Here is a 14062-nt window from a genome sequence, read left to right as displayed (position 1 = left end):
TAGATTTTACTTGGGCTGGAGAGATGGTTCAGTGGTTAAGAGCAGTGACTGCTCTTCCAGAGGTCATGAGTTCAATTCCCAGCACATGGTGGCTCACAGCCATCTGCAATGGGATCTGATGCCCGCTTCTGGTATCTGGAGACAGTGACAGTGTACTCATATACATCAAATAAATAAAATTTTAAAATAAATAAAGTCTTAGAAAATGTGTACGTGTTAAATGTAGGCTGGGCTGCGATGTGGTTGGGAGGTGAGGTCCCGAGTTTAATCCCCAGCGCCACATCAAATAAGGGCAGGCATGCTATTGCACACCTAGAATCCCAGCACTAGGGAGGTGGTGCCTGGAGAATCACAAGTTCCAAGTCATCGTCTGCTCTGCTACCTAGCACATCTAAGGCCAACCTGGGCCACCAGAGACTCTCAAAACAGGAAAGCTGCACAGAAGAAAGCATAGCTCTCGCAGGTGGGCTACGTTGCTTTTCACAGACTCATGGGATTGGCTGTCCTTATCTGTGAGGTCCCTCCTTCCTACAAAGTTCTGAAGGCTCCTGCTTTCTCTCCCTGGCCTCAGATGATGAAGTCCTTAAGCTGGAAGCCCCCCATGTCCTTGCACCCTCTAAAAAGGAAGCAGCAGGATCCTTTCTTCTCATTAGTCCCCGTGCTTCACTCCCACCCTAGACCCAGCTCACCCTAAACCCTGCACACCACGTCAAAGTCTGAAGATAGCTCAGGTCTGTCATACCAGCTTGCAGGGCCCTCCTGCACGCCTCCAATAGCTACCTCCCTCAGAACTGCTGTTTCCCCCCAACTCTCTCCCTCAATCCAGCCCTAAACCATGCTTGTCCCTACCCCAGGGCCTTAGCACCTGATGTTCCTCAGACTGAAAGTACACTTACCTCACATACCTTATGGGCTGTTTTCTTCTTCTTCTTCTTCTTCTTCTTCTTCTTCTTCTTCTTCTTCTTCTTCTTCTTCTTCTTCTTCTTCTTCTTCTTCTTCTTCTTCTCCTCCTCCTCCTTCTCCTCCTCCTCCTCCTCTTCCTCTTCCTCCTCCTCTTCTTCCTCCTTCTTCTTCTTTATTTTTTTATGGATTTATTTTTATTTATTTTTAATTTTTTAATTTTTTTTTCCAGACAGGGTTTCTCTGTGTAGCCCTGGCTGTCCTGGAACTCACTGTGTAGACCAGGCTGGCCTCGAACTCAGAAATCTGCCTGCCTCTGCCTCCCAAGTGCTGGGATTAAAGGCATGCGCCTCCACGCCCGGCTTCTTCTTTATTTTTTTTTTCAAGACATGGTTTCTTCATGTAGCCCAAGCTGGCTTGGGACTTAAGAGATTTACCTGCTTCTGCTTCCAAGGCCTGGGGTTAAAGGTGAGCATGTGCCCCCTCTGCCTGGCTCACCTTCCCAGCTCTTTCTAATTTCCTTCAGATCTTTATACAGATGTTACCCCTTGGCATTCTGTGGCTACTTTCTCAGCTTCCTAGCTGCCCCCTCTTCCTGTGCTCTCCTTAGGCCTAACCACTGCTCACACAGCCTACAATCCGCTCCCGGATCTTGCTTAGGGTGTTTTATTGTTTTTTGAGACAGGATCTCTCTGTGTAACCCTGACCGGCCTAGTGCTCCCCTTACAGATCAGGTTGATCTCAAACTCACAGTGATCCTCCTGCCTCTGCCTTCCAAGTGCTGGGAAGTGCTCTGCCACCGGGCCTGGGTCTTGCTCATGACTCTTTATTCCTAAGCTCTGAGAATGGAGCATCCACAGGCCCCCTCCTCACCACAGCCCCACTACCTACAAATGTGCCACTTCCGATTTAGCTTCGGTTTCCGAGAGAGGCCAAGAGTGTCTCAAACTTACTATGTAGCTAAAGGTGACCTTAAACTATATCTGCCTCTACCTGACCCCCTAGTGCTGAAATCACCATCACAATCCATCATAGAGGGGGCCTTCGTGCAGGATAGACAAGCATTCTGACCAATCGAGCTGCATGCCCAGCCCCTGACCCCCGGGTTCTAAATGAGTAACTACCTGAGCTCAGGCATACTGCCTCAGTTTCCTCATCACAGAGGACCCCGTGGCTCGTATCATGAGTGAGATGACAAAGCCATTCACAAAAAGGTACCTGTCTGAGACCCTGCCAGCCCGGGGGGCTCAGTGTGCAGGTCTAGAACCGAGCCCCAGGGTTGCTGACTCGGAATTTAGCAGATTTGAGACAGAGGGCGTGGTCAGAAGTCACGTGAACCGCACTGCTCTGTCAGCAGTTGCATAGACTTCAACAGTAGCTCTCTGGCCGCTGTTTCATAGAAGGAAATGCCCAAGTCAGGAGTGAAGCCTCAGGCTCAGCGGGTCTCTGTTCTTTCTGATTGTGTCCTTCCCTGACCAGCTTTTTAAAAGAAGACTAAGAGCCGGGCGGTGATGGCGCACACCTTTAGTCTCAACACTCGGGAGGCAGAGGCAGGCAGAGCTCTGTGAGACTGAGGCCAGTCTGGTCTACAGAGGGACTTCCAGGACGGTCAGGGATACACGGAGAAACACTGTTTGGGGATACACACACACATACACACACATCTTACTTGAATTTTACACTCTTCAAGCTGGGCGTGGTGGTGCACACCTTTAACCCCAGCGCTGGGAGGCAGATGCAGAAGGTCTACAGAGTGAATTCTAGGTTAGCCAGGACTCCATAGTGGTATCCTGTCTAAAAGAGAAAGAAAGAAAGAAAAGAAAAGAAAAGAAAAGAAAAGAAAAGAAAAGAAAAGAAAAGAAAAGAAAAGAAAAGAAAAGAAAAGAAAAGAAAAGAAAAGAAAAGGAAAGGAAAGGAAAGGAAAGAAAAGAGAAAAGAAAAATTTCTTCAAACGCCAGGCATGATAGAGCACACCTGTAATTACAGCACTTGGAAGGCAGAGCCAGAAGGATCTTTGTGAGTCCAAGAGAACAACACAAAAAAAGAGAACAGAATAAAAAAATTAAAATTAAAATGGAGGGAGGGGGGGCTGCAGGAGGACTGACTGGAGAGATGGCTTAGCAGTTAAACATACTGGCTGCTCTTCCAGAGGACCCAGGTTCCATGTAGCTCCCTCAGGGCAGCTCACGGCCATTGCAGCTCTTCCTTCCAGGGGATCCAACTCCCTCTTGGGCCTCCACTGACACAAAGTCACAAGTGGTGCACAGATGTACATCTGGGCAAAATGCCCATGCGTATGAAATAAAAATGTATAAAAAGAGAAAGTGTGAAAAAAACATAACCCACCCGCTCTGACAGGGAGTTGCTGAAGGTTTTTTAAGCTGGAAGGTTGGGTAACAGCCCAGTTTGTACCTACCCATTCTACTGACGGAACAAGCTGGGAGGAGGCACTGGACCTTTAACATAAAGTCAGATGCCCCGGATAAAGCTGCCTTGCTTCAGCTTAAAGCATCCACTTCTGGAGACTTCAGGGTCAGGTCGGGGACTTGCAGTACTTTGTAGATACACAAAGCCAGCCCCTCCTGCTTGCCTCTCTCCGATGAGGCTCAGACAGCTTCGCCTGCCTGCTGGACAGGAAGGCATTCCCCTAAACACAAATATAATGGAGAAAGGGGAGAATTTATTTCTCTCTGTCCTTTAACTTTTTTTATGTGGGTGTTTTATCTGCATGTATGTCTGTGTTTCAGTAGCATGCTTGGTACCCAAGGAAGCCAGAAAAAGGCATTAGATGCCCTGGGGCTGAAGTTACCAATAGCTATGCTTCTCCCATGGGGCTGCTGAGAATTGAACCTGGTCCTCTGGAAGCTCTTAATACTGAGCCATCTCTCCAGCTCCCCACCCCACCTCACCCCCCTTTTTTTTTTTTAAAGTCTTCTTATTTTATATACACTGTAGCTGTCTTCAGACACACCAGAAGAGGGCACCAGATCCCATTACAGATGGTTGTGAGCCACCATGTGATTCCTGGGATTTGAACTCAGGACCTCTGGAAGAGCAGTCAGTGCTCTTACCCGCTGAGCCATCTCTCCAGCCCCTTTTTGGCCTTGTGAGGCAGCGTCTTGCCTATCCCAAGTGAGCCCTCCAATGCTATGTAGCTGACAAGGACCCTGAACTTCCAGACCTTCCCGAGCCTGCTTCACCAGTGCTGGAACGACAGACTTGGGTCGCTACACCTGGCTTTAAAATCCTTTATTCTGTGCCACCGATTTAGAAACCAGGGCAAGTGACTTGCCCGAGGGCCTGGCATGAATCAGCAGAGGCTTTTGATTCTTGATGCCTTTTGACTCAGAGTCTCATGAGCGAGCGTCCCACATGACAGGGAAGTGTTGTGCAATAAATGACCGGCTTCTGGTTTCCAGCTTCTTAACTTCCAGCCGTATGACCGACCCCTGTGTTTCACAGAGTCCCTGTTCTTTATTTTTCAATCTTTATACACGTGAATATTTTGCCTATGGGTATGTCTGTGCACCGGGTGCATGCTTGGCGCCCTAGGGACTAGAAGATATCAGTTACAGATGTTGGTGAACCACCATGCCAGTGCTGGGATTTGAACCCGTGTCCTCTGGAAGAGCAGTCAGTGATGCGCTATCTCTCTAGGCCTTCACCCTGTTTTTGACAGAGTGCAACTTGTGTTTAAACTCCAAGTGTGATGCAACAGCCTACGTATGGACACACCTTCTCAGCAGTAATTCTTGTCAGACTGAGTGTGTCTCTCCCACTAGACAAACACATACTTGGGAAACTGGCAGGCAGTAGAAACCTGTGGTCCTCCAGAAGTTGTAAAAAAGTGATTGGGACCATTATCCCAACAGGTGCAGACGCAATAACATGGTGGAAATGTCGCCACCTTCCAAATAACAGCAAGTGGACATTTCCAGCACACAGCCAAAGAATACACTACCTGGTGAGAGCTGGACGTGAACCCTGGAGTTCACAAAGCCCTGGCTGCTTTCTTTTGTGTGTTTGCTTGTCTGTTTGTTGTTTTCTTTTTTTTGTTTTTGTTTTTTATTTTTCTAAGACAGGATTTCTTAGCGTCCTGGCTGGCCTGGAACTCACACTATAGATCAAGCTGGCCGTGAGCTCACAGACATCTGCTTGCCTCTGCCTCCTCTATGCTGGGATTAAGGGCATGGGCCACCCCACCTAGTGGGGTTTTGTTTTGTTGTTTTGTTTTGAATTAGTGTGTATGGGGAGGCCAGAAGAGGGGGTCAGATCCCCTGGAGTGACATGACAGGCGACTGTAAGCAAATATGTATGCTGGGATCTTAACTCGAGGCCTTCAAGGAGAAGCAAGTACCCCAACTCCTCAGCATCTCTCCAGCCCAAAGCCCTGATTCTCACACATAGTACCATATACCTTAGACGTGATGGCTCGTGTCTGCCATCCCAGCCCCTGGGAAGAGCAGAAGTTAGATGTAGTCTGCAGCAACAAAGGGAGCAGGAGGAGAGCTTGGGTTGTATGAAATACTGTTTCCAAGCAAACAAACAAACAAAGAAACAAACAAACGGAGGCGGGGCTTGGTCAGCCAAGCACTTGCCTTGTGTAGGGACTCCTGACCCTGCCACCCCCCAGTCCCATGATGCACGCTTCCTATTCCACAGCTGAGTGGCAGGCCAATGAGAGACGCTCTCTCAAGCAAGGTAGGTAGCATTCTTTTTTTTCTTTTTTTTTTTTTTCTTTTCAGTTTTTCGAGACAGGGTTTCTCTGTGTAGCCCTAGCTGTCCTGAAACTCACTCTGTAGACCAGGCTGGCCTCGAACTCAGAAATCCTCCTACCTCTGCCTCCCAAGTGCTGGGATTAAAGGTGTGCACCACCACTGCCCAGCTTGTTGTATTTTATTCTTTAAAATATTTCTAAATTTTATTTTTTACTATTATCTTGGGGATGTGTGCACCACAGCACACCCCTGGGGGTCAGAAGACAGCTTTGTGGATTCGATTCTCTCCTTCCACCTTTATGTGGGTTCCGGGGATTGAACTTGGGTCTCTAGGTCTAATATGGCAGTTCTGGGGATTGAACTTGGGTCTCCAGGTCTACATGGCAAGTTCCTTCAACCATGAGCTACCTCACCAAACCATGATTTTAAAAATATATCTTATTATTATTAACAGGTTTCTTTCTTTTTTTTTTTTTTTTTTTTTTTTTTTGGTTTTTGGTTTTTGGTTTTTCGAGACAGGGTTTCTCTGTGTAGCCCTGGCTGTCCTGGAACTCACTCTGTAGACCAGGCTGGCCTTGAACTCAGAAATCTGCCTGCCTCTGCCTCCCAGGTGCTGGGATTAAAGGCGTGTGCCACCATGCCCGGCTGGTAGATAGCATTCTTAAGCACACACACACACATTTTTCTTCATTAATGTAATTTATTCACTTTACATCCTAATCAAAACCTCCTCCCAGTCCCTGCCTCATACAGCCCAGCCCTTCCCCTTCTCAGAAGAGAAGGAGGAGGCCCCCTATCTATCACCCCACCCTGGAACATCAAATCACTGCAGGACTAGGCACATCCTCCCCCACGGGGTGGGGGTGGGGGAGGATTGAAGGACCTGAGGGGGATAGGGACTCCACAAGACGTCCAACAGAGTCAACTGATCTGGACTAAATCACCAACCGAAGATCAAACGTGGGCTGAATCTAACCCCTCCCCCCAACACACACACTGGACCTAACCCCACACACACACACAGCTGGACCTAACCCCCACACACACAGCTGGACCTAACCCACACACACACAGCTGGACCTAACCCCCACACACACAGCTGGACCTAACCCCCCCACACACAGCTGGACCTAACCCCCCCACACACAGCTGGACCTAACCCCCCACACACACACACAGCTGGACCTAACCCACACACACACAGCTGGACCTAACCCCCCCTCCACACACACACAGCTGGACCTAAACCCCCAACACACAGCTGGACCTAACCCCCCCCACACACACACACAGCTGGACCTAACCCACACACACACATCTGGACCTAACCCCCCCTCCACACACACACAGCTGGACCTAACACCCCCCACACACACACAGCTGGACCTAACCCCCCACACACACAGCTGGACCTAACCTTCCCCCCTACACACACATATGTAGCAGATGTGTAGCTTGGTCTTCATGGGGGTCCCCCTACAACTGGAGCGGGGACTGTCCCTGCCTCTTGCCTGCCTGTGGATCCCTTTCCACTAACACACATTTTAAAAAGCTGAATTGGTCTTTAATCCAAAACATGAAGTAGTGTTTGTCAAAACTCGGTGCTGAGCAGGTGGCTTGATGTTGAGTAGCAGGGACTAACCACAGGCTTGTTGGTTAGACTCAGGGTCTGAGTGGTTGTGCCAGGCCTGCATCTCACAGGTTGGGGTCTTGTAGGCTCCCTGGCTGGGAGGGACGGGGAGGGAAGTCCTTCATTCAGTCTAATCCTCCGCCTCCTCCTCTGCCTCCTCCTCTGCCTCTGCCTCCTTGCCACAAACAGCTTTGGGCACCCGTCTCTCTCGCTTTCATCATTTAATGCAATATGTCCTCTGCCCTCAATCTTTTCCTTATCTGGGCCACAAAGGCAACCTTGATCCCCAACCGTCCCCGCTTTGCCCTCTACCACAGTTCCATGGTGACTCTTGTTTTTCCTGAATTCAATATCAATCTTAAAACGCCCTGGCTTTGGTTGCCTTGCTCCCTAAAGGTCTGCTCCAGCCCTTAGGGTGGCTACTAACCCAGTATACAAAACCTAAAATGGGTCCCGGGTTCAGAAGACACAAGCGATGCCTGGGGTCATATGCTTGAGTCTATGGAGAACATTTGGTTTAAGTTGATCCTGGTGGTGTGTGTCTAAGTACTTGGAGTCTGAGGCAGGAGGATCGCCTCAACTTCAAGGCCAGGAAGGGCTAGAGTGAGACCTTGATTTAAAAATTAGTACAGGGCTGGGCTTGGTGGCACAACGCCTTTAATCCCAGCACTCGGGAGGCAAAGGCAGGTGGATTTCTGAGTTCAAGGCCAACCTGGTCTACAAAGTGAGTTCCAGGACAGCCACGGCTACACAGAGAAACCCTGTCTCAAAAAACAAAAAAACAAAACAAAAAACAAAAAAACACAACCTAGTACAGGATCTAGTGGCCGTGATTATACACAGCCTTAGTCACAGTAGTGGGGAAGCAGAGACAAGCAGGTCTCTGTTAAGGTCAACCTGGTCTACACAGTGAGTTTCAGGCCAACCAGAAAAACTATATAGAGAAAGAACTATTTCAAAAAGAAAGAAAGAAAGAGAGAAAGAAAGAAAGAAAGAAAGAAAGAAAGAAAGAAAGAAACGAAGGAAGGAAGGAAGGAAGAAAGGAAAAGGAAAGGAAAGGAAAGGAAAGGAAAGGAAAGGAAAGGAAAAAGGAAAGGAAAGGAAAGGAAAGGAAAGGAAAGGAAAGGAAAGGAAAGGAAAGGAAAAAGGAAAGGAAAGGAAAGGAAAGGAAAGGAAAGGAAAGGAAAAAGGAAAGGAAAGGAAAGGAAAGGAAAGGAAAGGAAAGGAAAGGAAAGGAAAGGAAAGGAAAGGAAAGGAAATAAGACAAAAATTATAGGCATGGCTTAATGTTTTCGCTTGGGTTTTGTTGTTGTTTGCGACAGGATCTCAGTAGTAGCCCAGGCTGGCCTACAACTCACTGTGTAGCTGAGGATGGCTTGTAAGTCCTCCTGCCTTCGCTCCCCAAGTGCTGAGATGACAGGTGTGCACTGCCTGGCTAACACTTGGTTGTAGTATGGAGTCCTGCAGCCGCTAGCTAGGCCCCGAGTGGGAAGGAATGCAGGAATCCCAGGTTTTCTTTCCTTTTCCAGAGTTTATTTGATCCATTATCCAGTCCTAGAGAAACCAAACTTTAAAACTATCACATGGTCGGGCTCTCCTTGGAGGTCAGGAAAGGGGTGAGGTCCTCTGTTCCGTAGGCTGTAGATAGAATTAGTGCTTCCACGGGGGACTTTAGGGGTGAGTTCACGATTGAAGACTAGGGAGCCAGAAGGGAGAGTTTTGGTGTCTGAGAATTAAAGACTGGATTTATTGCTCTGTGAGGTTATGTTTATTTTGGGACCAAACTTAGAGAAGTGATCCAGGTAGGAATCAGAACCCAAGTGTAGATAGAGCTGGTGCCTTTGGGCAGGGCATGTGTTCAGTGAATTATGCTGGACTTGGGGCTGATGGAGGGAAGCCTGCAGTAGGATACAGTGGAGGGAGGTGTGTCCTTTGTTTGTTTGTTTGTTTTTTCGAGACAGGGTTTCTCTGTGTAGCCCTGGCTGTCCTGGAACTCATTCTGTAGACCAGGCTGGCCTCAAACTCGGAAATCCGCCTGCCTCTGCCTCCGGAATGCTGGGATTAAAGTGTGCGCCGCCACTGCCCGGCTTAGTCACCTTCCTATTGCTATGATGAAACACCATGACCAAAGCTACTTGGGGGTGGAGGAGGGGTTTATTTGGCTTACATGTCCCGAATTACAGTCTACTGAGGGATGCTAAGTCAGGAAGTCAAACCAGGCAAGAACCTGGAGGCAGGAGCTGATGGCTTGTCTTCCCCTACGTTGCTCAGCCTGCTTCCTTATAGAACCCAGGACCACCAGTCCAGGGATGGCACCACAATGGGCTGTGTTCCCTCCCACCCCCCATCAATCACTAATTAAGAAAATGTCATACAGCCTTATCTTATGGAGGCGTTTTCTCAACTGAGTTTTTCTCCTCTCAGATGAACCTAGCTTGTGTCCCTGGTCGAGCTGACACAAAACTAGCCAAGACAGAGGGTGTGAGGGCCGATAGGGAAGAGGGCTTGTTTTGGAAGTAGAAGATACCTTGAGAACGGTGAATTGGAGTGTTGGAGAGGATGGAGGGCTGAGCTCTGGCATCAGGGCAACGTTGGGTGCTGGAGTGGCTCTAGGCGGTCCAAACCTCGGAACCCTGGGGTGTGCGTGGAGCAGTTGGAAAGGAATAGGTAGGTGTCTCTGCCAGGCCAAGCCTTGTCTCCAGAGTCTCTCGAGTATTCGGGTATATCTGGGGCCCCTTGTGGGCAAGGGTGAGGAATGTCAGGTTTGGAATGAGGGAGGGGCCCCGTCTGTCCTGGTCCTGAGTGGGGTCTTCAAGGAGTTGGCCGGGTCCTGGAAGGAGAGCCTTTGAATGTTACAGGGAAGGGAAGTGTGGGCAAGGAGAGAGGGAGCAATATCTAAGGAGCTGGGGCAGTTTTTAGGCCCGTGCAGGGCCTTGCTGCAAGGGGTTAGGGGAACGACAACACGGACAATACGGTATCTCAGAGGAGCTGGGAGGGGGCCCGGGGTCTGTGAGGTTCCCGGGGTCTTTGAGCAGGGTGGCTCTGGAGATCGGTGAGCTCCCAGGGTCTCATGAGGAGTTTGTGCAGGATTGGGAAGTGGGAGGCGAAGTCTTTGAGTCCCAGCGTGTTTGAGGTCCCGAGGCTCTGCGGTGCCGGATCTATGCGATTCTGGCTCTGTGAGGTCCTGGGTCTATGCGATCCGGGCTGTGTGAGTCCCCTAGGTCTGCAGGTCCCCGGGGCTCCGGATCTCTGAGCTCCCAGGTCTCCATCGCCCCGGGTCTCGGAGGAGGCGGGCCCGCCTGGTCGCCGCCGTCCCTCCCGGCCGGTGCTGGCGCCGCCCCGCCTGACATCAGTTCCTGCGGCCGCGCAGGGCCCGCGTCTCCTTCCCGGCTCGGCGCTCGGGAGGCGGCGGCGGCGGAGCGAGGCCCGGGCGAGGCGAGGCGAGGCGAGACGAGGGCGGCGGGCGCCGGGGCCCGCGGCCGGCACGACGGAGCCCCCGCACGGCCGGCGGCAGCGGTTGGCGGCGGCCCCGGGCTCCCGGCGTGGGAAGCGGCGGCGGGGCGGCGGCGGCAGCGCCATGGAGCCGCGGGAGGTGAAGGACCGAATCCTGGAGAACATCTCGCTGTCGGTGAAGAAGGTGAGCGGCCTCCTTCGGCCCCGACCCCCTCCCCGGTCCCCGTCGCTAGTCCCCCCCGGGTCGCCTCCATGACCGGGACCCCGGGCCACTGTCGTCCTGGCGACCCTGGGCCCTGCTGGAGAAGCAGGCGACTCCCGGGAGCGCCGCGGCCTCCGAGCTATTTTTAAAGAACAAAGTTGAGGTCAGCGTCCTCGGAGCTCCCCGGTGCCCGAATCGGCCTTGTCTTCCCGCGACTGGCCCGTGACACCTCGGGAAGGCTGCGGGTAGGACGGGGCAGGGAGAGCATCCTCGAGGAATCCACTGCATCTTCCCTCCCTCCCTCGGGGCAAAGGCCGAGAACCAGCACCTGCTGGTCACCCCAGCTGTGCCCTGCGACATTGCTTGGGGACCCACGGAATCCCCAAGTCGTCCTAACTCCAGGATGGCAGTTTAGAAAAAAGCGAGTTACAGAGCTCTGAGTGAGGACCTGAGGTGTCTAGGGTTGTAGTTTTGGAAGGTAAGCCGTGGGACGGTGACACTATGACACTTTGGGTTGGGGCTTGTTAGTATTGGTCATTGCCCCAATTCCTGGTAGGAATGACTACCTGTCAAGGGCACGCACAGGGGTGAGGAGACAGGCCAGCCTCAGAAGGCTGGGTGTGGTGATGCATCTCTGTCATCCAGCACACAGGAGGCTAAAGCAGAGTCCTGAGGTCCAAGCTAGCCTGGACTACATAGTGAAACCGAAAAATAGAGGAGTGGGGAAGATTGACTAGCCTGCCTTCATGCTTTTTCTGTGTGTGTGTGTGTGTGTGTGTGTGTAACTATACTTTAGGAGCTGTGTGTGTGTCCGTATGTAAATGGGAGAGTGGAGGTCAGAGGTCAACTTTTGAGAATTGATTCTCTCCTATCCTGTTAATTCCAGTACTCAAACTCAATGTGTAAGTTTTGGCAGCAATGCCTTCACCCACTGAAGCATTTCTCTGGCCCTCTTCTTTCTTGCTTTTCTTTTCTTTTCTTTTCTTTTCTTTTCTTTTCTTTTCTTTTCTTTTCTTTTCTTTTCTAACAGTCTCACTATACAGACAAGGCTAACCTCAAACTCTCCCTCCAGAGTGCTGGCCTTAAAGATGAGTACCACACCGCCTGCCTCCTTTAGGGTTCTTTGTGCATAGAGGCACATGCCTTTGATCCCAGCATTTGAGAGGCAGAGTCAGGTGGGTTTCTATGAGTGTGAGGCCAGCCTGGTCTACATAGTGAGTTCCAGGACAGCCAGAGCTACATAGTGAGACTGTATCTTGAAGAAAAAACAAACAAACAAGAAAACCAAAACAAACAAACAAACAAAAAACAGAAAATAAAAAATAAAAAGGTTTCTGCTTCTAATAAGGCCTACTCCAAGAGAGGAAGCTAGTGGTGGCCATTTAGTTTGAAGGAAGCTGCGCAGTTCTAATTCTCTCTCTGAACAACTAGCCGGGTGCTGGCTCACACCTTTAATCCCAGCGCTCAGCTGCTAGAGGCAGGTGGATCTCTGCAAGTTCAAGGCCAGCCTGGTCTACAGAGGAGAGTGCTACCACAGGCAGGGAAGGCTAAATGAAGAAACCCTGTCTCTAAAAATAAAACCAAGGGCTGGAGAGATGGCTCACGGGTTAAGAGCACTGACTATTCAGGACAAAGGTCCTGAGTTCAAATCCCAGCAACCATGTGGTGGCTCCCAACCATCTGTAATGAGATCTGACGCCCTCTTCTGAAGACAGCTACAGTGTACTTAGATATAATAAGAAATAAATCTTTTTAAATTTTTTTAAATTTAATAAAATAAAACCAAAACAAACCAACCAACCAGAAACAAACAAACAAAAACCTCACAAAACAAAACAACAGCTAGAAAGTTCAGCTCCGGGGCTGGAGAGATGGCTCAGCAGTTAAGATCACTGACTTTTCTTCCAGAGGTCCTGAGTTCAATTCCCAGCAACCATACGGTGGCTCACAACCATCTGTAATGAGATCTGATGCCCTCTTCTGGTGTGTCTGAAGACAGCAACATGGTACTCATATTCATAAAATAAATAAACAGATTTAAAAAAAAAAAAAAGTTCAGCTCCCACCATAGACACCGAGGCTGAAGCAGCCATGGCAGACCTGGTAAGATGGCCAAAGCAGGGAAACTGGCTTGCAAGCCAGAGTTGGTGTGCAAACTGGATGACTTGGGTTCAATCTCCAGAACTCACGATGGAAAAAGTAAATTCAAAACAAAACAAAACAAAAAAAAATGCTGCTGGACAGATAGCCAGGTCAGTGGCTAAGAGCACTGGCCTCTTTTCCAGAGAATCTAAGTCAGGGTCCTAGCTCCTAAGCTGAGTGGCTAACTACCGCCTGTACACCAGCGCTGCATGCCTGTGTGCGTGTCTCCCTGCACCAACACACAAGGAACCTTTTAAACAGCAGCCGTTGTCTTCCAGAAGACTCTGTGTTGGTAGAGACTGGGAGGCCCTCACTAAGCCTTGGCAGACTGATAGTCTTCTCAGAGAAAGAAGGCTGCGCGGTGCGGCATCCAGGCTAGCAGGAACATCCTCCAAAGAAGTGCCCCGCCCCCAGGTGGTTTTCTGGGGGTGAGTATCAAGGGTTCTGCTAGAGGTGGCTAGAATGTGCACCCTGGAAAAGCCACACAGCCTCGCACAGAGGCCAGCAATGCACACAGACCCAGGCCGAGCTTTGGATTCTGGATCCTAGCAGCCAGCGGAGCCTCCGGTGACGTCACCAGTCAGACGTCAGACTCTGCTCATAATGCAGTATGGAAATTCAGTTCCGTGAGAGAATAGACCTACACTGCCCGCACCATCCCTGCCACACACTCAGGCCCTGTGACAGCTGCCACTGTCCCCTGCACGGTTCTGTCTCTTTTTCCCTGAGGTGGGGCTGGCACCCAGGGCTGTGTGCATGCTCTATGAGCGCTCTACCATGACCCACAACCACGGGCCTTTTTTATTTATTTCATTATTTTACTTTACCTTATTCTTTTAGATAGCCCAAGCTGACAAAATGGCCTCCTGGTGATTTTTGATCTTTTCCCTCCACCTTGCAAGCGCTGGAATTACGGGCATGCACACCACATCTGGCTTCTGTATGTTGCTGGGGATTGAACCTCCACCTTGCAAGTGCTGGAATTACGGGCATGCACACCACATCTGGCTTCTGTAT

At 50.3% G+C, this 14062-nt stretch overlaps 1 protein-coding gene across 3 annotated transcripts in view; it reads left to right on the top strand.

The window, feature by feature from the left end:
- Positions 1-10599: 10599 nt before the first annotated feature.
- Positions 10600-14062, top strand: part of Plekhm2 (pleckstrin homology domain containing, family M (with RUN domain) member 2) — a 38415-nt gene continuing 34952 nt past the window's right edge. For 2 of the 3 annotated variants that reach the window (NM_001347237.2, NM_001033150.2), the window contains exon 1: positions 10600-10885. In NM_001347237.2, the coding sequence (NP_001334166.1) occupies positions 10826-10885 (60 nt within the window). In that variant the 5' untranslated portion in view covers positions 10600-10825. The remainder of the gene's footprint in view (positions 10886-14062) is intronic. The other variant, XR_390780.3, reaches the window with a different exon arrangement.

The sequence above is a fragment of the Mus musculus genome, chromosome 4, assembly GCF_000001635.26.
Source record: "Mus musculus strain C57BL/6J chromosome 4, GRCm38.p6 C57BL/6J".
Lineage (NCBI taxonomy): Eukaryota > Metazoa > Chordata > Mammalia > Rodentia > Muridae > Mus > Mus musculus.
The sequence above is the reverse complement of the archived record's forward strand: the minus strand, read 5'-3'. Positions and strand labels throughout refer to the sequence as shown.